Genomic DNA, 26,195 nt, shown 5'->3' with positions numbered 1-26,195 from the left:
TCCAGAGGCATGCCATGGCAGTGTGAGAGGCTTGATCGCTTCAACCCTCCAAAATCCCCAATAAACGGAACCACATGTGAGAGAGAACCTGGATAAGACATGTAGCACCGTTACAGAGTGAGAGAGGCAGACTAGCATGAGAACTTGAACAGAAAAAATAACATGGGCAATTGAAGTAACACTTTACAATAATGGTGCATGAATACGTGTTTTTTAATGATTTAACTAATGTATGAAACATTATAATAAAGTGTCCCAAAAATATGACCACCAACACAGAGAGACAAGAGAGGAAAATGTTCAGTGAAACCCAGTCAGAGTCAGCCAAGACAGAGTTGACTTGTATTCACCCTAAACAAGGCTATGTAGCTTCAGGGACATTGCTGACTGGTTCAGGGCCAGATATCAGCTTTGATCAGGAATGTGGTGAGTCGATAGTATCGGGCCATCGGAGGAGGACAGATATTTCTGCAGCAGCAGCGCCGAGGCTGAACATCAGCATTTGGCTGTGACCAGGGCTCACAATGGACAAAGACGGTCACTCACAGACAGAGCCACAGTACAGAGGACAGGGTGGGAAGTGTTATTTGGGGTGAAAGGAGTGTTAGTTAAGGTGAAAACTTTGGATTATTTTGGGGGAATGGAGTGAATTGCCTCTGATTTTTTCTTACTTTCAAAAAACACTTTTTAAAAAACTGCTAACTGCACGTTTTTTTTTGTTGGACTAAATGCTGTGATATTTCCATTTTCTAGAGTTTCAGTGGGAAAGGTGGGTGGGGTCCTCATTTTGTAACACATAATTAAACCATATTACAATGGCTCTGCTTTATCAAAATATTTCAAAACATCAATTATGTGGATACAAGATAAGTGCAAGCAATTGTTCTCTGTTCTGTGAAAGTCATTTATACAGTCTGACAAAATAAAAACATTTCTTTTTGAAGTCTTAATAAAGTGGTGATAAGATCATCCCTCTCTGACCATTGCAGCAACATCAAAAACATAATTTGGCGCCTAACCTTTGCTACATCATTTTCCTGTTCATATAAAAACGGATACATGTCTTAGCCTTATGCAAACAGAGAGAGAGAGAGGAGAGAGAGAGAGAAAGAGAGAGAGAGAGCGATCACACTACCAATTCAAGAATGCAGTAGTACAATTCCAAAAAAGTTGGGTCGCTGTGTAAGAATGAAGAAAAACAGATGATTTACAAATCATGTTAAACATATATTTGATTGAAAATAGTGCAAAGACAACCTATGAACTGTTGAAGGAGGGAAATGTTATTCTTTTTTTTACATATATACGTTAATTTTGAATTTGATGCCAGCACCATGTCTCAAAATGTTGGGACAGGGGCAAGAAAAGGCTGGACAAGTTTTGATGATAAAGACAACAAAAGGAGGAAAACTTCACAATTAGTTAGGCTAACTTGCACCATGATTGGGTATAAAAAGAGCATCCCAGAGAGGCAAAGTCTTTTAGAAGTAAAGATGTTGCCATCAAATTCAAAATGTGCTTATATTTTCCAACATTTGATATGTTGTCTATGTCCTTTTTACAGCTAAATATGGGTTTAGGAGATTTGCAGATTATCACATTCCGTTTTCATTTACACAACATCCCAACTTTTTTTGGAACTGGGGTTGTAAATTAAAGGATGAAATTCACATCCACAAGAGGCTTTCCCAAAAGCCTCCCACTCTTCCACTGGGCTGCTCTGCTGTGGCCTAACCTAACCAAACCCTGGTGCTGTGGGTCAGGGACATGACCAGGGCGGAAGGATTGGCGGGACCGAGGCGTTTGTTTGCTCTGCTGATCTCTGCACCAGCTACGCAAAGTCCTGGCGCCACACGAGACCAGCCCTCCAGCTCTGGTCATCTGCGCCCCAGCCCAGACAAAACACAGCGGCCAGGGCAGGGCGAAAAAGAAAAAGACAGAATGGGGGAAACACACACACACACACACACACACAATGGCGGGTGCCTGCTTCAGTCCTAGCTCGCTCCAATTTAAGTCGGTCCAGGTGTTGCAGGCATGCTGGGAAAATATGAGAGTAGCCACAGAGGTCATATCAAATAGCCTCTGGCTAAGATTACTGCCCGCTACAGTACAAGAGCACTCTCTTAACTCACTTAAACCATTTAAATGCCCTTGCACTAAGATGCATGCAATTTCAAAAGAATTATCCATGGTGGTTAGGTGTCAACAAACCATCTCTGTCCTCATTTTTCAAAACACAAACTCAGAACCCCAACTCATAACATATAGCCTGCTTTAATCCCATGTGGAGGAATACAGGAAACACAAAGCACACGTCCACCCTTACAACTCAACACAATAAAACATTTTATTTCATATTTGTGTTCATTCACACTCACCCATTACACATTAAACTGATACATTATATACCACACATCCCTCACATAACAATACAGTATGCACATTAATACTGGAAGGCATTGGTATTGGTATACACATGACATTTTTAGTGAAGAATGTTTGAGTGAGTGAGTGAGTGAGTGAGTGAGTGAAGGAGGGAGGGAAGGAGGGAGAGATGGATGGATGAATGGGTTCATCAGCTGACAGTCCTTCAGAGTCGTAGTGTCTGGCGTTCATACTATTTTATCTGGCTCTTCATATGGCTGCAAAAGCCTGCAGTTGGCATTTCAGAGAGGTCAATGAATTACACTGCACCCTTCATGCAAACGACAGTTAGACAGAAGTAGCATTATGCATCAAAGTTTATATGAAAAGCGCATAATTCACTGCAAGACATAGAAAAGACAACACAGAGAAATGGTGCATTAAAAAAAGAACTGCAGATTATTTCTGCCTCTCTCCCAAGTCATGTGCTATCGAAAGTTGGCAAAGGCCACTGATACATTAGGCAGGAGGGAGGACACTTTTATACGTGCAGCAAACGCAGAGCGATATCAACTACACTTGCTGCCTTCCTTCCATCTTGAAAATCATTTTCCAAAACAGCAAAGTCTGCCATCTTTAGTGCATTGTGTGCGAGTGAAGGTATTATTACTTATCTTCATATTTAGGCAACTTCCCTTCGAAAAGCTAATATATTGAAGTGCATAATGTGTGAGGTCCAGAGAACAACCACATTTACCTACCAAAGACAAATCGAGTATAGACAAACACTATCTACAGTATGGCACTGGAGATCGTAGCATGCTTTTACTGAAGTAGGCAAACCAGGTACCTGCTTAGAAACACACACACATGTGCACGCACACAAACACACACACACACACACACACACACACACACACAAACACACACACACACACACACACAACGTGGTCCCATCATTGCAGAAACAAGGCATGATACTGTGTATTTCAATATCTTCAAATGGACCCTTTCAAGAGAGTTCCATTATCAGCATCATAGTTGGCCCCACAAGACTTCCTTTTTAACATTCCATATGTTATCTTAATGCAGAGGAAGTAGATTGGGGCCCAAATAGAACGTTCAAGCATTGTTTTTGTTTACTTTGTTGAAAGGGTCCATACTGAAGCGAAACATTCAGCTGTAAATGCATTCTCTCCAGAGGGAGGGCCCTCCCTGGCCTCGGTCAGCCCTTACTGGAAAATCAGGGTGACCAGCAAACACCCGACCCTACGACCTTTGAGCTAAATCAGAGCATACAGACTGCAAAGACAGACCAGGGTCATATGGTGCAGTAAACAGGGCAGGCTGGAGGAGGAATGAGTTGCCAAAGATCTAGCGATGATTATTATGAATATAGTGTATTATGGGTATCTGCCACGTCTATATCATATGCTGCATAGAAGCAATGACCTTTAATTAACTTCATTAAATACTCACAGCAGCATAGCAGGGGGGGTTTAAATTTTAGATATTAGGGGCATTGCTATACTTTTACATGTAAGAGCATTGTTATAATGTTTTCCTTGATATTTTTGACTAGCATGTTTTTTTCACTGAACTTAAGTTCTTCTCTGAGTGTCAGTGAATGGTGTCTTGTGATACATTTACCACACAATAAAGGAACATTGTCTAAAGTTATAAATACATGCCTGCACCCACTGTAAAACCACCATCATCGTATAAACTCTCCCAAATGATGATGTCATATTCAGTGGAGCTGAAATAGCAGAGCTGTCGACTACAGAAACAATAAGCAGCCTATTTATTATGTTAATCTTTGGTTAGCTTGCTATATCAGAGGGCAATGCATCATCGAGTTTCCTTTTTCATTCGGATGGGAAAGTTTTTTTTTTCTCCAACGGATGGATTGTTTTGTTTTCTCTCTTCTCGGAAAATAAGGCCTCTCTAATCTACGTTCTGCTATGCTGTGTTCCGCTCCATTCCTGATAGTGTTTGGTTCTTGGTCCACATGAGACATGAATAGACTAACATTAGATAATGTTGTCTGGCAGTTCAGGTGATCAGGCAAGTAGGGTTTCAGTGACAGGCACTGTGAACTGGGCATGTGTTGAGCCTCAGACGACCTCTTTTGTCCGACCTCAAATCGGTCAGGCATATCAATCAACTGAAACAGAGCAAAAACATACAGCAAAACATTAGATGCTGAAATCAGTAAAATGGAGATATCACAAATATCACAGAGACAATTATCACAAAAGGCTTTTGATCGTTCAATTTAAGTCAACTTGATCAATTTATAGATTGTCAATAACAACATTGCACATGTACAGTATATTGTATACATACATTGCACATACATAAAACATAAAGACTGAGATAGTATTTTGACAATAGGTTTTTAGCAGCCAGAGACCTAAATAGCCCATCACACAAGATCATTATGTACGGTGTAGAAGCAGCTCTCGCTCCAGAAGTGACGGACTGTTGAGGAAAAAAGTTTGGCCTATAACACCAGCTTTGGATTGGAATGTCCTCAGTCACTAGCTAAACAGACTGACCAACACGCCAAGATTTCTATGCGGTCAGTCATGACAGTTACTGGGCCCACTCCCTCTGAGAGCCAGACACACCTACACCCATTAATTCATTCCTTCAAGTTACCGGACGATGGTTACTGCCCTTCCTGTTACTGGACCATATTTTCCTGCGAAAGGTGATTTTAAAACAGGGCAGTGACCACACAGACATCAGTTAAAAGCAACCCAACATTCTGGTTTCCTTCCATTCTTGAAAGACCTCAAGTGTATCCTCCACTGAAAGTTATTTTGGGCGGACATGTCAGACTTTACTTGACAAAGACCATAAGAACAGAAGTATTCATGCTCAGAATGTTTACTGTCGTGGCTGACACCAAGACCACGCTGGGGTCTGGCCAGCACGTGTGTGTGTGTGTGTGTGTGTGTGTGTGTGTGTGTGTGTGTGTTTGAATGAAGCATGATGAGTGTCATGCGTGGTTGACTTTGTAGCCTGTATGTAGCCTGTCCTGTGTGGGTTGTGTTAGAATATGACTGGTCTGCACTGGCATCTGTGTTTAGTGTGTGGTCTCTCTTTCTCTGTGTCTCTGTGTGTTTACAGTATGTGTGTGTGTGTGTGTGTGTGTGTGTGTGTGTGTGTGTGTGTGTGTGTGCGCATGTGTGTGAATGTGTGAATGTGAGTGATCTGGTGCATACATGTGTGTTTGTTTGAAAGGGGTTTGAGGTTTTGTTTGAGGTTTTGAGTGTATATTTGTGTGTGTTTGAATGTTAGTAGTCTTGTTTATATTGTGAGTGTGTGCTTGAACGTTTGTGGTCTAGTGTGTGTGTAGTGTGTTGTAATACCCTGTCACACTTTGGCAGCATTGGTCCAGACTCCGACTAAACGGCAATTAAACTCTTTGTTCTATATTTATTCAGATTTCCAAGAATGCCCGTTATTTGTTATGGTACCCAACTTGTGACAGCAACCAGAAATAAAAAGCCCATTTGGGACCCTTATTTAGATTATTGTTATGGGAGTGATCACAGAGTCCTTCCACTCCACATCATCCCCTTGATCTGTCCACGACGGTGGCAGAGGTTACTTTCATGTTGTTCTATGGTGGTTTAGGACAACTGAGCCAAGCAGGAAAGCTGCAGTCCAGGTTTTGCGTGGCATGATTCAGCTCACCAAGTATTCAATCAAGGATGCCCGCACTTATGTGCATACACCCAAATGACACACACACACACATGCGCGCACACACACACACACACACACACACACACACACACACACACACACACACACACACACACACACACACACATGCGCACACACACACACATGCACACAGACACACAAGTGCGCGCACACACACACACACACAAACACACATACACACATACACACACACACACCATACACACACACATACCCATGGCACATCTAACTGTCCCCTGGCAGAAAAAAATATTGTATCACAATGGGGCCTTCCTGGCTAATTAACAGATAAATAAAAATAAACTGATGTCCATCTCTCACCCCTGAGTGACCCCTCCTCAGACACTGTATCTGCCCCTTTCTTCTTCTGCCCCTTTTACGCTGCGCCACTCATCCTCTCCAAACAGGAAATGGTCACAGGAAGTGGTCACTCCCCTGAGCTTCCTTGAGTAGGCCCCTGACAGGGTCTTAAGGAGCAGTTTTCCTCTCTCCACTCTGCCTTGACTGGCAGTGGTGCAGTCGTGTGCATTAAGTCATTAATATTACCAGTATACTGCTCACAATGGCAACGCACTATCAGTGAGCGCTGTTACTGTTGCAAAGAGTTGTAAATGCTTTATAAACTACATCAACAACAGCTGGGTCACCATTCAAAGAGTTAATGAGTTGCAACGAAGTCAGACAATCATTACAAAGGAAATCTTTCAAACATGAGCACTGCTACTTCATATAGAAATCACTCTACAGCATAGCATTTGCCTAAGTTCCTTTCTAAATACAAACCTTGAAACATCAAATGAATCATTCCAGAAACTCCAACACCTCCAGAGGGCATCTTAACTGGGCCTCTAGGCTGCCAGTCTATCAAGGAAAAACATCTCTATGTGCCCTAATTGCTCTTAAGTGGTGCCAACCTTCAAGCGAAAAACAATGAAACTGCACCCCTGATCAAATTAAACTGGTCACTCAGTTCACAAGTTCAGCGGCAGGCCGCAGGAATTTAATAGCTGAAACAACTGCTTCACTGCAATTTTATTTGGCTGGTAAAAAAAATATGTGAAGACCTTTAAAAACGGCAGTTTGTAACAGAGGATAGAGGCAGCAACACATTGCTGGAATTTTTTGTGTTTAATTTCTGGCACATTCTGAGAACTCTGTTGGAAGCAGCTGGGAACAGCTTTCTTTAGTCATTATACAGCCCGCTGTGTGGTTGGCCTCCGTCTACTGCTTTGGTGCTGTAAGCGATTGATCGGATTAGCTGTCTACCATTAGAGGAATAATGATTCTGAGGTCGTTCCCTTGCTATTGCTACTTGTTTTGTGAGGCTCACCAAGTAATTGACTCTTTTTTCTCAAACACAGTAGCCTCAAATCCAGCTTTTGGAGGAACATATTATTGTGAAGTTCATGGCCAAAGGAACCACAGAAGAACCACAGAAGAACCTTGAAATATTTTCACTGGACACAAGCTGAAAATTTATTTAGAGCTTTAGGAAGGAATTAGGAGAGTCGAATAACAAGTCTCTGGACTCTGGACAAACCTTTTGGTGTTGGCATATCACTGTACACCTGCTAAACTGCTTATGGTTGTGATTTTTTACCGAATGCATTCATCAATGCAGGGCCGATCCTAAGTGTTTCCACCCAGAGTTCTTTTGCCTTACCACATTGCATGATCCCTGTGCAGGGCTGAGCAGTGTCGTGTGGATGACGGCCAGCATGTAGCACTGAATAACGTAAAACACTCCCTTATTGGTTGTCACATTTCAGAGCCAGAGTTGTCATTCTGTCATTGGAAACTACACACAGCAATAAAACACCTCCTGTATATATAAGCACAATGTAGATGACACAAATTACACCCGTAAAGTGTTTTGGGGACTCTTCTAAACACCGTATTTTACATTAGCGAGAACAATCCTCAGGCCCTATGCCACTGATGAGTGCTTTATAGCTCCCACAATACTATTTTATGTGCTTTTCTGCAGTCATTCAGACAATGTCACACATACAGTGTTGAGCAGTCCCACCAGGTTCCACAGCAGCGGCGGCATACACACGCTACATAAATAAATCTCGCTGTGCCTAGATGCACTGAAATACTTTGGAAAAGGGAAAGGGGAAGTCAGTGTGGTCTTTAAACACTGACACACGGAGAACAGAAATGGCCATCAGCCATTCCGCCTCACGAAGGTGTCACCCCAAAGGAAGCCAGCCGCCCAGAACGGCCGTGAAAACCATGGACAGTTTCCCGCTAAAAAAAAGGTCAAGGTCTCACCTCTCTGAATGAAAGAATAGAGTTATTTTCCCATGGTCCTTTGGGAGCATGAGTAAACAATTGTTGCTCTATAATAGCAGGACCTTCCGACAGGGTGGCAGCCAAGAGGAAGGGTCGTTTGTACTCACTCTACTCAGTGGTGTGTACAGGTAGGAGCTCATCTCAGTCCAGAGTGTTCTATATTCTCATGGCCATCTTTGACCTAAGCCCTTCCAAATAATAGTAATAATACTAAGATAATAACACTTAATAGACTTTAGACTCAGAAAATGAAAACAGAGACATACCTCCCAAAAATCTGTATGATAGTATGACAGTATGGGCAACACTTTGGGCAAGAAAAGTAGGAGGATTTGCTTGTTTATTTATATACAATACTGAGTACCTGTAGCAATATTGCACGTTTACACACAGGATTGACAACTGATTTGTGTATTTGAGTGTTTGAAAGTGGAAATTGTGTTTGTTGCGTGTATTCTGACATGTAAGCCGGTGCTGTGCTTACCCTCTTTGCGTAGGAAGCATTTCCACAGACAGAAGCACAGAGACAGGACTAGCAGAAAGGCCACCGTCGTCACGGAGATCAGGATGGTAAGAGCTGTCCCGACTGGAAATAAGAAAGACAAAGAGTTTAGAAGCTGAACTGAGATATAGAAAAGAGTCAGACACACACACACAGATATGTACACACACCCACACATACACACACTCACACATACACACACCCAGACATACGCCCAGACATACGCACACTCACACATACACACACCCAGACATACAGGCCGGCACAAATAACGACTAAACATAGACCAATGAAGTATACAAAATTAACACATACTTGGTTGATTCAAGCAGCTCAGGGTAATCACGTTTTTTTATAACATGATAAGGTTTCTGAATATAACCTGTGCACCTGTGCTCTACATGTATAAAACAGCAGGTTCTCACTCACACCAAACCGAAACACAAATTTCTACATCTGATGATGAAACGTCTGGAGCCACCCAGACATAAATAACTTAAAACAACCAGGTTTTAAAGGACACATTATCACACAATGAAATGACAAGAACCACAGAATTAATGATCTAGTCAGTAAGTCCATTTTACCCAATACCTATTAGCTTCACACGAGGACTGTTCCCCATACTAAAAGGAAATAGTGATGATTACCATTGAGCTTTTGAAGATGGGCCTCACTACTTACGCAGGGATTACACTGTGATCATATGTAGGTCAACAAGTTCTGTCAGAATAACTGTAGATCAATGACAAGTTTTATGAGGCCATAAAAATATGAAAACAGCAACAAGGGCCTGGTTCAAGGACAAGCAGGCTTATGGGGGAAAAAGTATTAGATTGAGTTTGTGGAGATTGAATTTAGAGGAATTTAGAAGTGTGCAAGGCAATAATTGGTCCATTTGCCTTTTCTACACTGAGTAACATTCAGAGTGAATGTGAGACCTTGGCAGTGTGGTGTCATGGGTTTGGATCGAGACAGTTAACCTTGATTAGCATAGTTGTACACACACACACACACACACACACACATAGTCATGCTTGTGCACAAACATACTGTACAATCCAACAGAAACAAGTTTACTGACACAAACATGCATACATGCACACACACACACACACACACACACACACACAGGTAAGCTCATACATACTCAAACATACACAGGGTCACAAAGGATGACAAACACCATCAAGCCACAATGACGACATTCAGAATTAAGAACACTATGATACATACTTTCCACCTGCTGAACTGGAACAAGCTCATAACATGCTAATCAGTTTCATCTCATTCTCTCTCTCCTTCTCAACCCCCCTCTCTCCCTCCCTCCCTCCCTCTCTCACCCCATTCTCTCTCTTTGTTTCTTTCACACTATATGTATCTTCTTTCTCTGTCTTCTCTCTCTCACTCACTCACTCACACTCTCTCTCTCTCTCTCTCTCTCTGTTTTTCTAAGTTTCTCCCTGCAGATGCTGCACTCCCAGACTACTGCTTCGCTGGCCTGAGCTCTGATCCAGCCCGGCTCCAAAAGCAGCTCTTTGTGGGGAGGGACTCACACAGTGTAAGCCAGGAAAAACAGAGCAGAGAATGATGAACTATCTCACCCCAACTCTGCTAACACGCTTCCACCCATGCAAACATGAGTATGCACGTACGCATGCATACACACCATGCACAAAAACACACACGATCACACACACACACACACACACACACGCACGCACACGCACACACACACACACACACGCATGCATGCACACACACACACACACGCATGCATGCACACACACACACACACGCGCGCACAGACGCAGATGCAGACGCAGACGTACACACACACGCACACGCACACACACACACACACACACCCACACACACACACACACACACACACACACACACACACACATATCAAGCCCTTCCCAGTAATCCATTTCAGATCACTAGGATGTATCTTCAGATTGGCCCCTTCAGCTGAAAATGTTTCAAACTGTTTGAAATGCCTGTGGTAGAACGAAGCATCCATTTTCTAAACTGGGTGGATAGCTTGGAACGAATATGAAATATGTGACATGAAATACAAACAGAACAAGAAGGTTCCTCTGGTGAGATTGGTCAATTAGATTTGCAGGCCATATCAGAGTCAATGTTATATTAAGTTTACGATCGCTTCAGTGGTAACAAGCTTCCAGTGGTCAACATGAAGAGATGGTACAGTGAATTGTTTTCACAGAAATTGACATGATAGTCTTTGTTTTCAGTCGCAACCAGTTTTTGAGTTTGATGATATGACATCAGCATCAGCAAAATCTAATAGACTTTTTGGAATCGTGGAATTTTGTAATGAGAATGTAAGGCATGTGATGTTGACTAATCTACAGTGCATTCACAATCACAGTTTCTCTCTCACACTCTCTCACACATACACACACACACACACACACACACACACACACTCTCTCTCACACACACACACACACACACATACACACACACACACACACACACACACATATTCCCACACATAATAAGCGATGCAGGACTCACTCTTAGTGTTCATGGACACAGCTATGGCCGACTCCAGGCCCTTGTGGTGAACCAGGCATTTGACGGACACGTCCTTCAGTAGGCCCGACTGCACCACGAGCGTGCTGATGACCAGCGTGGTCCCGTCGTCCAGCGGCTGGGCCGTCGTCACCGGCGCCCCCATGGTCCGGTTGTTGCCCTCCACGTTCCAGACGATCTCCGAGGCGGGCCGCGACACGGCTGTGCAGTTGGCCTCGATCACCCCCGGAGACGTGCTCTTGTAGCTCACCTGGGGCTTGGGCAGGACTATGGGACGAGAAACAGAGAACCATCAAACATGGAGATTGTGGGAGACCGTTGGCATCCTACAGTAGTACACCACATACACACCCCATCGGCCAGAAGGGCCGAGGTTTGAGCGGGGTCAACTGCCTCTAATACCTAATCCATCTCTCTCCGACTCATTGTCCTTTCAGATGAAGACTAGAAATGCCTAAAAATAGAGACTCATTGTCCTTTTAGATGAAGGCTAGAAATGCCTAAAAATAGAGATTGTTGTTCAACTTGATCTTTGGTCAGTAGTGTATGCATCGTGGCTTCTCATTGTAAATGAGCTGAAATAAACACAAGAAGATCTATGCTGATGAATATGGATTCCAATCCTAAATTCAAGTAATAAGATGCTTGTGAAATTGTTGCAGAAATTGTGCCATAAATAATTTATAATATAAAATGGTAACTGTGTAATGAAAAAAAAGAATGATCACAGCTGTATAATTGCTATTCAATCATTATTTTTATTTTATTGAGTGACTGAAACCTTGACAGCACTGTATAATGTGAGGTGGTAAGACCCTCACTTTTGCATATAAAAATGATTGATAGCACACAGCAATTTCTCCAAATTACACTTAACACAAAACAGAGCGATGTCAGAGGCATCTCCCAAAGGGTGTGGTAATAGCAGTGTGAAGTAGGAATCCAGAACCCAAGTGTATTTCCATACCAAGGAGACACACACACACACACAGATCAAACATATTTGTGTGATCTGGTTCACATTATGTGTTCTGAGAATCTGGAGAGATGAGCTGAGGAGAGAGTAGCAGCATTTTTCTCTTCATTGCCAACATTTGCTGGAGAACATACAGGCCACTGGCGCTAGGGAGCTAGACTGATAACAACAATGTGCCTACACTAGAATTCCCAGCTTGTCTCTTCTTCTTCTTGAGTTTTAACTCTTAGCGAGGGTTACTCGCTAGACACACACACACACACACACACACACACACACACACACACACACACACACACACACACACACACACACACACACACAGAGAGAGAGAGAGAACACTCTTTGGACTGACAGAGAGCTGAATATGCTCACGGTGAGACAATGGACAATAAACTCTTTCTCTGACGCACACACCATGCAAATTACACGTCACATGCACAAACCCACAAATACACATACTGTAAATTGATCCTCATTAACACATGTTCTCTCACATACACACATACTGTACACACAATTCAACAACACTTACACACAAAGTAAGTATTTGAAATGCACATCTGGAATGAGTGGTGTCTCAAAGTCATGAAAATGGACCAACTGATGTGTTATACAGTACCGTATGTGGGTGGGAGTGAATGCGTCCCAGAAGGTGAAGAGTGTGTCTAATTGTGGAAAGAGAGAAACTGAAAGGTAGGCAAGGAAACCTTAAGTCAGTGGTCGCCAACCCGTCGATCGCGATCGACCTGTAGATCTTTAGGACTTACCCAGTAGATCCCGAGAATAACAGGAAAAATAAAAGCACAGTCACCAAATTCCCGCATGTTTGCCAACGTTTTACAGGGCCTACATTTCAGCGCGGGATTGCGGGTATAGCGCATCATTTATTCAAGACCCGCAACTCTAGCCATCACAATGCGAGAAATCCCTGCACACATTTTACAGCGCTGCCTGATAACGTTAATCTAATAGTGGAGAAAATCCTGCACACATTTTACAGCGCTGCCTGATAACGTTAATCTAATAGTGGAGCGGCGTGAATGCGGGACCGGACGGACCAACTTCTGACTTGAACCGAACGTAACCCCATGCAGACACACACACACATCACCACATTGCAGGTGTGCTCTCTCTCTCTCTCTCTCTCTCTCTCTCTCTCTCTCTCTCTCCCGCAACAGGACTCACCGCTGAAGTCAAATTATGCGAGGTGCTTCTACATCAACTGCTACCTGACAGGAAATGAAAAAGAAAGTTTAGCGACCAGGAACTGTCAGGAATTTGTTCTCCATTTGAAGAACGTAATCGATTGGCGACGTGCACAGACAGCTATAGACAGGGAGCGCATCGTAGGCCTGGTTACTTTCACTGATGCTTCATATCAAAACAGCGATCAAACATTATCAAATTTATCATGACATGTTGTTACAAACACTTACTCCAATTAGAAAATCAAAACCAAAATCATGTAAGTAAAGACTATGTTAAGTGTTCTATGTTAAATCTCATTGACGCCTGTATAAGGGGTGGATGATGTGATATTTTTGACCTGATACATTTGCCTAATTAAAAGGCCTTAAATTGGAAGCATTTTGGCTTTCATTCTCTTTTGACGCTTCAAGGTAGATCTTGCCTTTGTTCAGGGCCGAGGTCAGGGATCTTGGGCTCAAAAAGGTTGGTGACCACTGCCTTAAGTAAAAGGAGGATAATGTGATTTAAAAGTGTTCCTTGCATGGCTAACAAAAGCCCTCCTGTCAACATGCGACTGCAGCAGAACAGAGAGAGAGAAACAGACCAATGAAAGCACAAGAAAAACAAGAGTGTGCGTTCGTCCACTCAGGAGGGGAGGACTGAGGCCTAATGTTCTGTCCTGAGTTGGTGAGCAAGACAAGCTGGATCTGAGAAACGCAGACAGAGAAAGATGAGCTTGCAATGCAGAGAGGTGGCGACAGTGATCAATGAACATGTCAATGTGATTAAGATGGTGAGGGAGAGAGAGAGAAAGACAAAGAGAGAGAGAGAAAGGGAGGGAGAGAGAGAAAGATGAAAGACAGGGATGTGAGGGAGAGAGAGAAATGCCTGGGTCAGAGAGAGAAAGAGATGGATGCGAGGGAGAGAGAAAGACAGAAAGTGATGCCAGGGTGAGAGAGAGAAAGATATGGAAGAGAGAGAGAGAGAGCAAGAGAGTGAGAGAGAGAGAGATGCCAGGGTGAGAGAGAGAAAGGGATGTGAGGGAGAGAAAGCAGGCAGTGTGTGCTGGCACAAACAGTGACCCAGTCATGGCTTTGAGCTCTGGCCTGAATAAATCATAGCCCTTACTCTCTTCCCTGCACTCCCTCACAATCCAGCCCTTTCAGCAGCTATCCCCTACTCTCTCTCTCTCTCCCTCTCTCTCTCTCTCCATCTATCGCATTTGCACATGCTCTCTTCCTTTTGGCCCACTGTCATTCTCTGACAGTCCCTTTCCTCCTCACTCCCTCTCTTTTTTCCTCTCTCTCTCTCTCTCTCTCTCTCTCTCTTCCTCTCCAGATTCTCTCTCCCTCTCTCTCTCTCTCTCTCTCTCTATCTGCGTCCCTTTAACACTCCTGTGTCCTTTGACAGATTTGTGACCACATGTCCAACACAAACAAAGAGGACCTTTAAACGGACGGGGCCTGGTATGAGCAGCAGAACCTCTTCATGATAACTACTGTACAGTGGCTCAAGCTCAGCGCCTGGTTCACACATCGCCTCACACTGGTGGTGTGTGTGCTCTGTTGGTGTAAATGTCTCTCTCTGTCTTACACTGTGTGTGTGTGTGTGTGTGAATACAAACGGACAGAGATAAAGACAAGTACAACTGTTTTAGAAAAGTGAGATACCAGACCGTGTGCATGACTGTCTTCACCTCCTCACCAGATTCTGTGTGACTCTGTGAGAGGCTTACAGTATATGAGGAATGAAGACATACAGTAACACAAATAGACCTCCTCTAAGACCCAGAGGAGTTACCTCCGCGTGCGGAGCCCCTCAGCCTGGCCTGTGACTCCCTGCTAACGTGCGCTGCCCCCACTTCCTCCCCCAACTGAAAACCAGCTATTGTGAAAGACAACAATTCCCCATGCAACAGCAGGCCCACATTCACAGTAGTCACAGAGCAAGCCCCGCACTGACCAACGAAGCAATGTCTCATGAGCAAACACACACACACACACACTCAGACACACTCAGACACACATAGACACACACACACACACACACACACACACACACACACACACACACACACACACACACACACACACACACACACATTTCATGCCTCTGCCTCCCATCCACGTCATCCATCCACAGAATCCATTACTCTTCTCTCTTTCTCTCACACTCTCTCTCTCTGTTCTCATTCACTCTCATGTACATCCATCCAAATGCCACACATAAACTAAACATGATCACATTGCATTTTCTCACGACAATAAACTCATTAATGAACTTGATATTTGATAAATAGTTGCTCTGTTGTTGCAGCCCGCTTCAGCTGTTGTTTTGAGTGGCATTGCCCGCCTGAGATGACGGGGATGGTGTATTATTACGAAGAGAGATTAATAAACCACAGTGTGCTGAGAAAGGGGGGCATTCAGAGTTGAGTTGATCTTGTAAATGTGATTCATTTGGATATTCAATTAATCCACTAACAAAGGGGACAGTGTTGCCTTTGGATGGTAGAAGCTCAAAGAGACACAGAGACAGAGAGAAGACCCACAACCTATGCCTGGGGGAAATATCCACCATCCAAACCAATGCTAGCCTGACGAGCCAGACCCACATCAAGATGTACGGTCTGGGGACTCACCATTCACAGTGCTCAGTCCGAGGGGCGGGATAAACGGTTGTTTTTCAAATACCCTCTGCACGCAACAGGATAGCGCTACAACTCATCAGTCCCAGGCGTTTTCCCACCAGTGGAGCTAGTTGGCTAGTTGTTCAAACTTTTGCCAACTTACGTAAACAAAGCTTAACTCGTGTCACGCTGTTCGCCAGCAGCAGCATCCATCTTCTTTGTTTTCAAGTAGCAGGGAATTCACGCCGAACCGTCGCAACTCTGCCATCATTATGTTAAGCCTGCCTATACCGACTCTATACACGATGTGATTGGCTTGGTCGAAGTTTAATTTTTCCAGCTCGCAAGCCAACGAAGAGTTGCTAGACTAGATTTCTAGGCTAAACCAACGCATCAATCATGAGCTGTGAGGCTATTGCAAATCCTTGTATCCAAATCCAAAGCCCTTGAAACCAAATTCCAGCATCTGCATTCTGAGCTGGATCCAGATGACCGTAACAGAGGAGTGAGATAGGGTAACCCTGGTGGGTACCAGTTACGTTTGGACGGATTCCTGCATGAATCACGCACCCCATTTTCTCGGCAGAAATGGCACAAACTGCAGTTGACACAAACAACCACGAGGTGTCACTTGGGAGTTCTGCCACTACTATTTTTGATGCGACTTGACTTACTGCTTCCATGACGCAGTTTCCAAGTCAGTCCAAGTCAGTAGAACAATCAGAGACAGTTGAGCCATTACCAAACATATATGATAATACAATAGCGTGAGTTTATATATCTTATCAGGGGCGTCGCCAGCCGATTTTGCCGTGGCTTCAGCCCCGGAATGTTTCGAGCATTGAATGTATTTTGCAAAGTTGATTAACAAATAGACCATTATTCGGATCATTGGAACTGTGAGAAGAGGTGGACCTATTTGTCAAATATAAAAGCAGGACACAGGTTTCCTCTCACTCTCCTTCATGCATCAGATCTAACTTGAACGTTACCTTAGGCTGCCATAATTTGAAACGTATGCTGCTTAGAGCGCGCGCACTCACGAGAGAGAGAGAGAGTCAGTCAGTTCCAGGGTTGGGCATGTCATTGTTTGCATTTCCTATTTAGTATAAGAAAGTTATAAGGAAATCATAAAGGCAACAAGGTAGGGGCGCCGGAACGAGTTTCAAAGTGCAGCCCAAAATCTTGTGCGCTATATTTTCTCTTTCTTGCGCAAACAAAATGAGTGCAAATAGCCTGCGTAATTCTGCTTCATAAAGTTGAACAAACGCATGTGGTAATTTTATAGATACATAGAAATAGCCTACTGCCATGCATTTATGGGGTAGGCCAACTTGGAGTGAACTTACACACGGGAGATTCTTTCTCTAGTTGTAGCAGAGTTGGGTGTAATGTGTCATTAATCACGTTACAGTTCCTACAGTGTGCGAGCAAAGATATTAAGAATTCTGGGAGGGCAACAAGAATATTGGCAAAAATAGAATTAATCGGAGTAGGCTGTTTGTTACCTTACTACTGAGTGGGAAACAGTGCACAACTAACTAGCTAATGACTAGTCTGATGTCAATCACACCACGAATTGATTCCAAAAAAATATGTTAGGCTATAGGCTACAAGCTAGGACTGCCACTGTTTTCAGTGTGAAGAAGAGCATCTAGTATAATTAATTACAGAAGGAACGCAACTCGCAAGCGCACTTCACTCAAAGCAGTTCAATGTTTTGCAAGTTGTGTGCGTGTCACCATTTAACATTGTGAATGAGGGTGCGCAAGCTGAGCAGCCCTTCCATAAAGGTCTCTTTTAAAATGTCCTGTTACAATTGCAGCTGCTTCCGATTGTTAAATATAAAGTAGCCTACATGACGGCATTTTTGAGCTAGTGAGAGAGTCAGCTTTTGCGTTTCAATGTAGCACGAAAAAATGTTTAAACAGCTGGACAAATGATTTAGTTAATTGATTATAGCCTGTAGGCCTACACCAGCATGAATAATGTAATCTGCATGGCTTTATTTAACAAACTGCAAGCAACAAGAGGGTTGAGTTCGCTGTGAGGCCAAACCCAAGCGCAGAGCCTATCTGTTAAGGCAGTCGATAGGCTATATGGTAATGAGCTGTGTGCGCCTGGAAAGACGATAGAAAATGCTTTCTGAAACAAATGTTCTTCCCAATCGTTTCCATAAAATAGGCTAGGTCAAAGACAGAAAACTAAGTCTTATAATGACATAATGGTATAGTCTGTTTTCCATTTAGGATGCGCGGGTGAGGGATAAGGCTTTCATGGTGGACCCATGCACTTTTTCTTGTGTCAGGAACTCTGCACATAGGCTTAGTCTGTCTATAGCCCAGCTCCAGACGGCTCTGGTCATCCCATACCCTCCCCCCCACTTCCTGTAGCCTACCATTATGAAGACCTGCGGGGAGTAAAACGACTTGTTGCCGTTTTGGGACATTAAGCTTTTTCACGTTAAGCCCCCCTCCCCCACCCCCTTCTTTCACAAGCAGTGGGGAAGCGCTGGCACAAAGTACCACTTTTTGGCTTTGGCTAAATATTTCGAAAATCATTTGAGTTTCACTAGTCATATGTTTTACGTAACAAGCAACACTTGTTATTGAACTAATAACAGACGTGTGTCGAAAATTGACTTTATTTTCCATACGGAGAAATAACATATGCAGAGTCTAACCAAGGTCAATCTTGCCAAGAAAAGCCCTCAAACCTGAAAACATCACAAAACTAACTAAACTAGCACGCGCACATTTTTGTATTGCAATCATTGAAGCCTAGTTGTAACAGCGCGTTACAACTAACCCCGCTAGGTCACGTTTCTTTTAAGATAAGATAGCTCCTGCTATGTGTTGACTACATGTTTCAAAACGGTGTTCATTTTTAGCCTACAAGACGATTGTTAGTCAGTGAGCTGCACCCACAACTTAGTAATCGAAAGACAAGTAGCCTACCACCTATTTAATTTGATGCCTTCAAAAGACGTTTTGCTGTAGATCTACGTGAAAACACGTCCATACTGACTGAAAATTTGTGGAACACCGTCTCATAGTAATGTCCAATAGCATGCCCCGATCAACCATCTGCAACTAGGAAAAAAGTCCATGTTACATTTAACCCCGCATTACTTTGTGCCCCGCGCTCCCCTGTAGCTTTCTGAAGCGGTGTTTCTGAAGCTAATGTAACAACAAATACCACCTTGACGTTAAAAAGCTTAACGTAGCTTATGTCCCAAAACGGCAACAAGTCATTTTACTCCCTGTATGCGCTCATTATAAAGAACGCTTAACGTGTCCCAAAAACAGCTATCAATTAATCACCAAACGTCTTATAAACGAGTCTTGCCAGGAGCAACACCTTGCAAAAAATGATAACAATGCCTAGGCCTAATAATGGTTGGAAAGATGCAAGTTAGGTCTATGTTTTAAAAACAAATGCTCCCATTAACCCGCAGAAGTTTCAAAGTAGCCAACACCCAAAACATTTTTTTTAACCAGACTCATTGCAGAACACCTCATCGAATGTCTGTAGTAGGCTACAACTTCGATTCAGTAAAAAAGATTTCTAAAGGAAAACTGTTCAACTCAGAACTGCCTGAAAGTTGCAGACCTGTTCTGGATATACGTGCATTAACCCACTCGACCGTCAGACAACGCTATAGCTGCTAGCCTACACTGGTTGCTGTGGCACAGTCTGGTTGCTGTGGCACAATCAGACAAACTTCAAATTTCAATCAGACAAAAGTCAAACTTGCCGACAAAGTAGCCAGCTGACGAAGCTCTCATTTTAAAACATTACTGAGAGACAGGCACTGTACAATCAAGAAATCTTGCCACTGAATCCAAAATTATGTGTGTGTGTGTGTCTGTGTGTGTCTGTGCGTTTGTGTATGTGTGTGTGTGTGTGTGTGTGTGTGTGTGTGTGTGTGTGTGTGTGTGTGTGTGTTTGTTTGTGTGTGTGTGTGTGTGTGTGTGTGTGTGTGTGTGTGTGTGTGTGTGTTTGTGTGTGTGGGTGTGTGTGTGTGTGTCTGTGCGTTTGTGTGTGTGTGTGTGTGTGTGTGTGTGTGTGTGTGTGTGTGTGTTTGTGTCTGTATGTGTGTGTGTGTGTGTGTGTGTGTGTGTGTGTCTGTATGTATGTGTATGTGTGTGTGTGTGTGTGTGTGTGTCTGTATGTGTGTGTGTGTGTGTGTGTGTGTGTGTGTGTGTGTGTGTGTGTGTATGTGTGTGTGTGTGTGTGTGTGTGTGTGCGCCTGCATACCGTAGACGGTCAGGCAGGCGGTGCTACTCTTGGTTCCGTCCGGGTACGTGTGGAACTCGCAGGCGTAGCACCCCTCGTCCTCCACCCTCACGGGCCTCAGCGCCAGCTCCGAGTGGGACAGCGAGTCCGAGATCATCGCCCGGTCCTGGTACTCCTCCTTGGTCTCGGGCTCGGCGTCGCGTGCGAAGGACGCCACGTCGCGCCACTCCGACGGTGCCAACCTCCGGCGCCACAACACCTGCTGCACCTTCTCCGGCAGGCCGAAGTGGCAGTCGAGAGTGGCCAGCTTCCCGCTCACCGCCGTCTTGTTGCCCCCGTGGGTCACGACCCCTGGGGAGGGAGGGAGGAGTGGAAGAGACGTCAACACAGGCGGAATATGTGCTGACTGAGACCCAGAGGGACAAAGAGAACATGAGAGTGCCAGGAAAAGCAGCGATAAAACATAAAAGATAAAATAAAAGGAGGGAAAAAAACTCGAATGAAAGAGCAGGAAAGTAAAGGTTTATGACGGAAAAACACTTCCACTACACTTTTTTATACTTGCTCTAACAATTGCCTGGATCATGCCAGAGACCCTGCACTCTGTGCAAAAACAGTATGGTGTCCATTAGATAAAATCATCTGCATACCAAACAGAGCAAACAAAAACAGAGCTCTTTTCAAAAACACTATATCCACCATTTTAATGCATTTTCATAAATTTCATAAATCTTTTTTTTTTTTAGATTTTGTATTTTAAGTAATTTCAGTGGAACTGTAATTGGGTTATTGCTATTTGCTTTATCTTTACTCAATCAAAACAACACAACTGTTTTTATTGATATTACCTGAGATACACAATTAAATAGCATGACTTATTAATGTTTTAAAAAATTAATTTATATGTGTTTTGCCAAAAAAAGCTCCTCATATGAACAGCAACACAGGCAAGCTAGAAACAGGGATGAAAAGAAAAGTGGATGTTACGACAAACGCGAGAGTGAACTATCCAACATGTGACAGCGGAGATATTAGATTGTAGGAAAATGCTCAAATTGGGAGCAGCTGCGAGGAAAACAAACAGTTTAAAAATGAACTAAGGGCGTCCTCCTGACAGAGATATTTTAGCAGAAAGTCATGGGGATGAACTGACACCACACAGGTAGGAAACACAGACGCATGATAGCACAGAGAGAGAGAGAGAGATGACGTAGAACACATGTAAGATATACAAGGAGGCAAGCAGGTGGATATATATTTCAACAGGTTACATCAAATTGAATATTTCAGATGGTTTCCATACAGCAGTAACTCTAGCAGTGTTACAGTAAGCCACACAATTCACCATTATACGAGCAGCCTGGGAATGAAGCCCATGGCCTGGATGACTGGAGAACCTCAACGTCAGCTGGCCTACCTCAAGTCTCCCATTCACAGAGCACTGTCCAGCTGATTTATGGGGATGTGGTAAGTGGGACCCGGAGAATATGACATGAGAAATAAAGCGGTGAAAAATGGAGTGACTTTAGGAGCTCCTGGCCTGGTGCCTGTGGTTCCAGATGGTTCTCGTTTAGGAGACAACAGCTCCTGACCGAAAGAAGACCCACAGAGGGGACATCTATTACCATGGCCGGGTTAAGCACTTAAGTTTCTCCCACACTCTCTCTGTGGATGTGACTGGGGACACCAAATCACTGTCTGAACCTTGGGGTCCTCTCAAACTGAGTTGAGATTACCATGGCAATAGGCACATCATCAGCAGATCAAAATCAGTAGGGTCAAATTAAACTGTCACCATGACCAACTTAAAGTATTTGTGGTTATGTCAACATTGGCAGAGTTATTTTAGATACATAGGATTCAACAATGTTATGTTCTACTATGTTTTAGATAATATTTTATTACATTATAGGATGATAAATGTAGCCTAGAAATCTTGCAATTCTCCAAAACGTAGCTAGAATGAAAAAAGTAGCTAGATGCACATAAACTACAAATGCTAAACAAGCTAAAAGACCAAAACAGTTCTGATTAAATCAGTGCAGTACAATCTGTATGTGCTTCTAAGAGTCTATTTCAAGGATCGAGAGCAGAACAAAACCTTTGCTTTTCATTTGGAAACTGGCTGTAGACTATGTCCTCTGGCACATTTCTCTAAGCTGACAGATCCACACCTCTCTGCCTTCTCTCCCTCACACAAGCTCTGTCTAATACCAGCCTTTACCAGATGTCATGCCAAGTCATTAACCACTTTTTGAAAAAAAAAAGGTGTTCAGGGTGTCCCTAATATAAAACACAATTTAGTGAGTGTCTGTGGAAGACCTGTTTCACCAGCATCACAACTTGACCCCACCCCTTCACACACACACACACACACCATATTTCCCCCTGACAGTAAAGAGCAAGGCAGCTCACCTGTGACTGTGAGGCAGGTGATGCCCTCCTTGGAGCCAGAGGGGTACACGTCAAAGATGCAGGTGTAGCAGCCCTCGTCGCGGTAGCTGACGCGCTTGATGCTGACGTGGCTGGAGTCGCCAGGCGAGGAGACCATCTCCACGTGTTGCTGCCCGCTCACGCTGTCCACGTTGCCAGGTACGTAACTGATCAGCGTCTGGTTCTGGGGGTCCACCCAGCGCACCTGCGACAACGACTCCCCAGGGCCCTTCTTCACCAGCATGCAGGTCAAGGTGAAGGGCTTGCCCACCACCGCCTCCACCTTTGCCGGCGCCGACACCCTGCTGCCTGAACCATCACACAGCAACACAGCTCAGTCAAGCACAGCTCAGTCAAGCACAGCTAAGTCAATCACAGCTCAGTCAATCACAGCTCAGTCAAGCACAGCTCAGTCATGCACAGCTCAGTCAAGCACAGCTCAGTCAATCACAGCTCAGTCCGGCAAATACAACAACAAACAGAACCACAACTCAGACAAGCAGAATCAGAACTCAGTCAAGCAGAATCACAGCTCAGACAAACAGAATCACAACTCAGTCAAGCAGAATCACAACTCAGTCAAGCAGAATCACAGCTCAGTCAAGTAGAATCACAACTCAGACAAACAGAATCACAACTCAGTCAAGCAGAATCAAAACTCAGACAAGCAGAATCAGAACTCAGTCAAGCAGAATCACAACTCAGTCAAGTAGAATCACAACTCAGTCAAGTAGAATCACAACTCAGACAACCAGAATCACAATGCAGTTAAAAAGAATCACAACACAACAACACAACCAACAGAGTTCAGTCAATTACAGCTCAGCCCAGGAACACAACAAGCCAACAATCATCTAACATTGGCAAAAAACTGTCATATGCACTCTGATTGCATTGTATTAATTGATCATTTTGGCGAATTCACAACTTAATGGTCTCTGTCCTCATATAGCTGCTGACAGACGAATAGCTCCTCCCTACAGACACAAACACTTTCCAATGAGGGTTACCCTGTGCTGCATAAGGTTCAGCACTCCAATCTGCTCCATCATAGCTGGTTAGCATACACGCCATAGCTATATATTTATATATCATATGTCATTTTTTTCCATTCCACATTTCACAAGTAGGCCTACTGCACACCTTCAAGTCTGGACACCAGGACTGCAGAGACACACAGCTGCAAGCATCTTGCTAGGGTCACTTTCAGCATCTTTACCTAAAACAAAAAAACAAACTATTACAGTACATTGCATGATTTGAAATATACATAGGACAGGGTGTGTCAAGTACCCTGTGCTATAGGTAGGAGAATTACCACAGTAGCCATTCAACAGCTGATACATAACATTAACACATTACTGTAACACAACATTACATAAATTGGACAAGGATGCAATGTGTCTTTGTGGAAATGTTAAGGGATATCATTGTTCTATACAGCCAGATAAGACTCAGAACTCACAACCCAAGACGGCTCTCCTGTAGAGATATACAGTGATAAATATCAGGCCAGCGTCATCTTACAGCTGCGATCTTCCCTGTGGAAGACCAGAATGCTGTAAGAACCTTGAGATGTATTGTCTTTCACACAAGCACAGTGGATGCAGCCAGGAGAAATGTCAATATCATCATCATGTGGTACACATCACTTTAACTGATATGTGATGTATGCCAGTCATGTGGATATTATATAACCTAAGCTTTGACTACTGTCTAATTCCAACATTGATATAAATCATACATCAGTGAGATGTTACATAGGCCTGGCTAAAGTGTGTGATATCTGAGTATTTTATAACTTTTGAAAGGTTTTTGACAGGTTGTTCTGACAGTTTTTTTTAAGACTATGCAGACTTTGCATGAAGCTGAACTTTACACGATTATGCAGAACTGGACTCCCACCCAGCAACAAAAATCATATTTGTAAAAAATGTACGCCCTACGCCTTTCAACTATTTATTTTTATTCATATTGTATAGTCAGAGAAAGGAGGGTAGGCTATAAACGTGTTATTGTCGAGCTCGGTCTGCTATTTTTCAGAGTCTCGTAGCAAATTGAAATATTTTTCTAATTCTGAGATCACAGAAAACGCAGGAGGGAATGGGTCTAAGGACCACGGAATGTTCAACATGGAACATGTCAATAAACTCAAGATTTCATCGGTAACGTTAGTCCATTGTATTAAGTATTATTTTCGTGTAGGGCTACAATTACATATCTACCTGTTTTTTAAACTAGAAAAAAGATAAAAATGTAGCGCAGAACGAACATAGCCTACACAGATGTAAGTGACAACAATATTTGTGCATATAAAATAGGCTAAGTGATTTTGATTAGAAATGTAGCTTAGTCAATTTCCTAGGCTACTGTTCTACAAGCGGATCAAACTGCAAATTTCCTTTAGTCAATTAAATGTATTTAGCATTTTTAATGCACAGGACACAAACGTAGACAATTGGATATCTCGTCAAACACCAGTCAACTTACCTCCCGCTTGTGCTCCTACTCTCTCCAAACAGCAAAGGCGGAATGCGGGCTTCTTGCTCCAGGCAGGGAAGTGAATTGAGCCGTCCCATACTGGACATCAACTGGATTAAGCGCCAGGAGAAGACCAACTGATACATATGTCAATAGCGCCTCCTAGTGGACACTACGATTCCAGTGATCTAATGACGTATGACAGTTGGACTCACCCTAGGCATGTATGACTAAGATCTAGACACCGAAAGACACAGAAACTGACAAGAAAAATGCTCTGACAAGAAGCAGGGATTCAAAGTTTCATGGACCTCATCAACAACATGGTCCTTCTTTTATTTATTTTATTTTGCTGTACTAGCTTTGACCATAAGTGAAACAGTCCTAAATAGTCTCCTAAAAATACAAAACAGTGTGTAGAGTTTTTGTTTTATTGAATCAATATAATCATTTGTTTAGAGTTAAAGGCATTGTCCATGATAACGATGAAAGGTTACTGACATTTGAAATCAACAGTCAATTATGTCACAGTATATTGGCAGGAAATGTGTAAGCTATAGCTGAGGCCAAGCGCTTGTTTCCTCATTTATAGAGCCAGGACTGTGTAGGCTACCAACTTCTTTTTTGAGCACAGTCACAGCATGGCCTACTTCCTTCAGCTACAGGACGATAAGAAGGACGATCACCAGACCATTCACTCCATGAACGAAACTAAAGTCATCCCTTCTGGTCACTGATTGGTCTGCCAGAGCTGGTGGCTAAAGGAGGAGAGT

The 26,195-nt window shown here is 43.3% G+C and overlaps 1 protein-coding gene across 1 annotated transcript; it reads right to left on the bottom strand.

Moving 5' to 3' along the window:
- Positions 1-2,332: 2,332 nt before the first annotated feature.
- Positions 2,333-25,623, bottom strand: zgc:113337 (uncharacterized protein LOC503741 homolog). Its single transcript, XM_042082794.1, has 8 exons — positions 25,432-25,623; positions 24,407-24,482; positions 24,085-24,160; positions 22,924-23,250; positions 20,530-20,859; positions 11,456-11,740; positions 8,891-8,992; positions 2,333-4,534 (listed from the first exon to the last, which is right to left on the bottom strand). The coding sequence occupies exons 3-8, from the start codon at positions 24,152-24,154 to the stop codon at positions 4,527-4,529; spliced, it is 1,122 nt and encodes a 373-aa protein (XP_041938728.1). The 5' UTR covers positions 24,155-24,160; positions 24,407-24,482; positions 25,432-25,623; the 3' UTR covers positions 2,333-4,526.
- Positions 25,624-26,195: the final 572 nt, after the last annotated feature.

The sequence above is a fragment of the Alosa sapidissima genome, chromosome 2, assembly GCF_018492685.1.
Source record: "Alosa sapidissima isolate fAloSap1 chromosome 2, fAloSap1.pri, whole genome shotgun sequence".
Classification (NCBI taxonomy): Eukaryota; Metazoa; Chordata; class Actinopteri; order Clupeiformes; family Clupeidae; genus Alosa; species Alosa sapidissima.
This window is presented reverse-complemented; position numbering and strand designations above follow the sequence as displayed.

Excerpts from the sequence above, each read along its gene's own strand:
- zgc:113337 (XM_042082794.1), bottom strand. The coding sequence starts at position 24,154 with ATGCTGAAAGTGACCCTAGCAAGATGCTTGCAGCTGTGTGTCTCTGCA. Across the intron at positions 20,860-22,923 it reads CACCTGCCTCACAGTCACAG|GGGTCGTGACCCACGGGGGC; the intron begins GTGAGCTGCCTT and ends CTCCCTCCCCAG. Across the intron at positions 8,993-11,455 it reads TGTGTCCATGAACACTAAGA|TCGGGACAGCTCTTACCATC; the intron begins GTGAGTCCTGCA and ends TCTTATTTCCAG.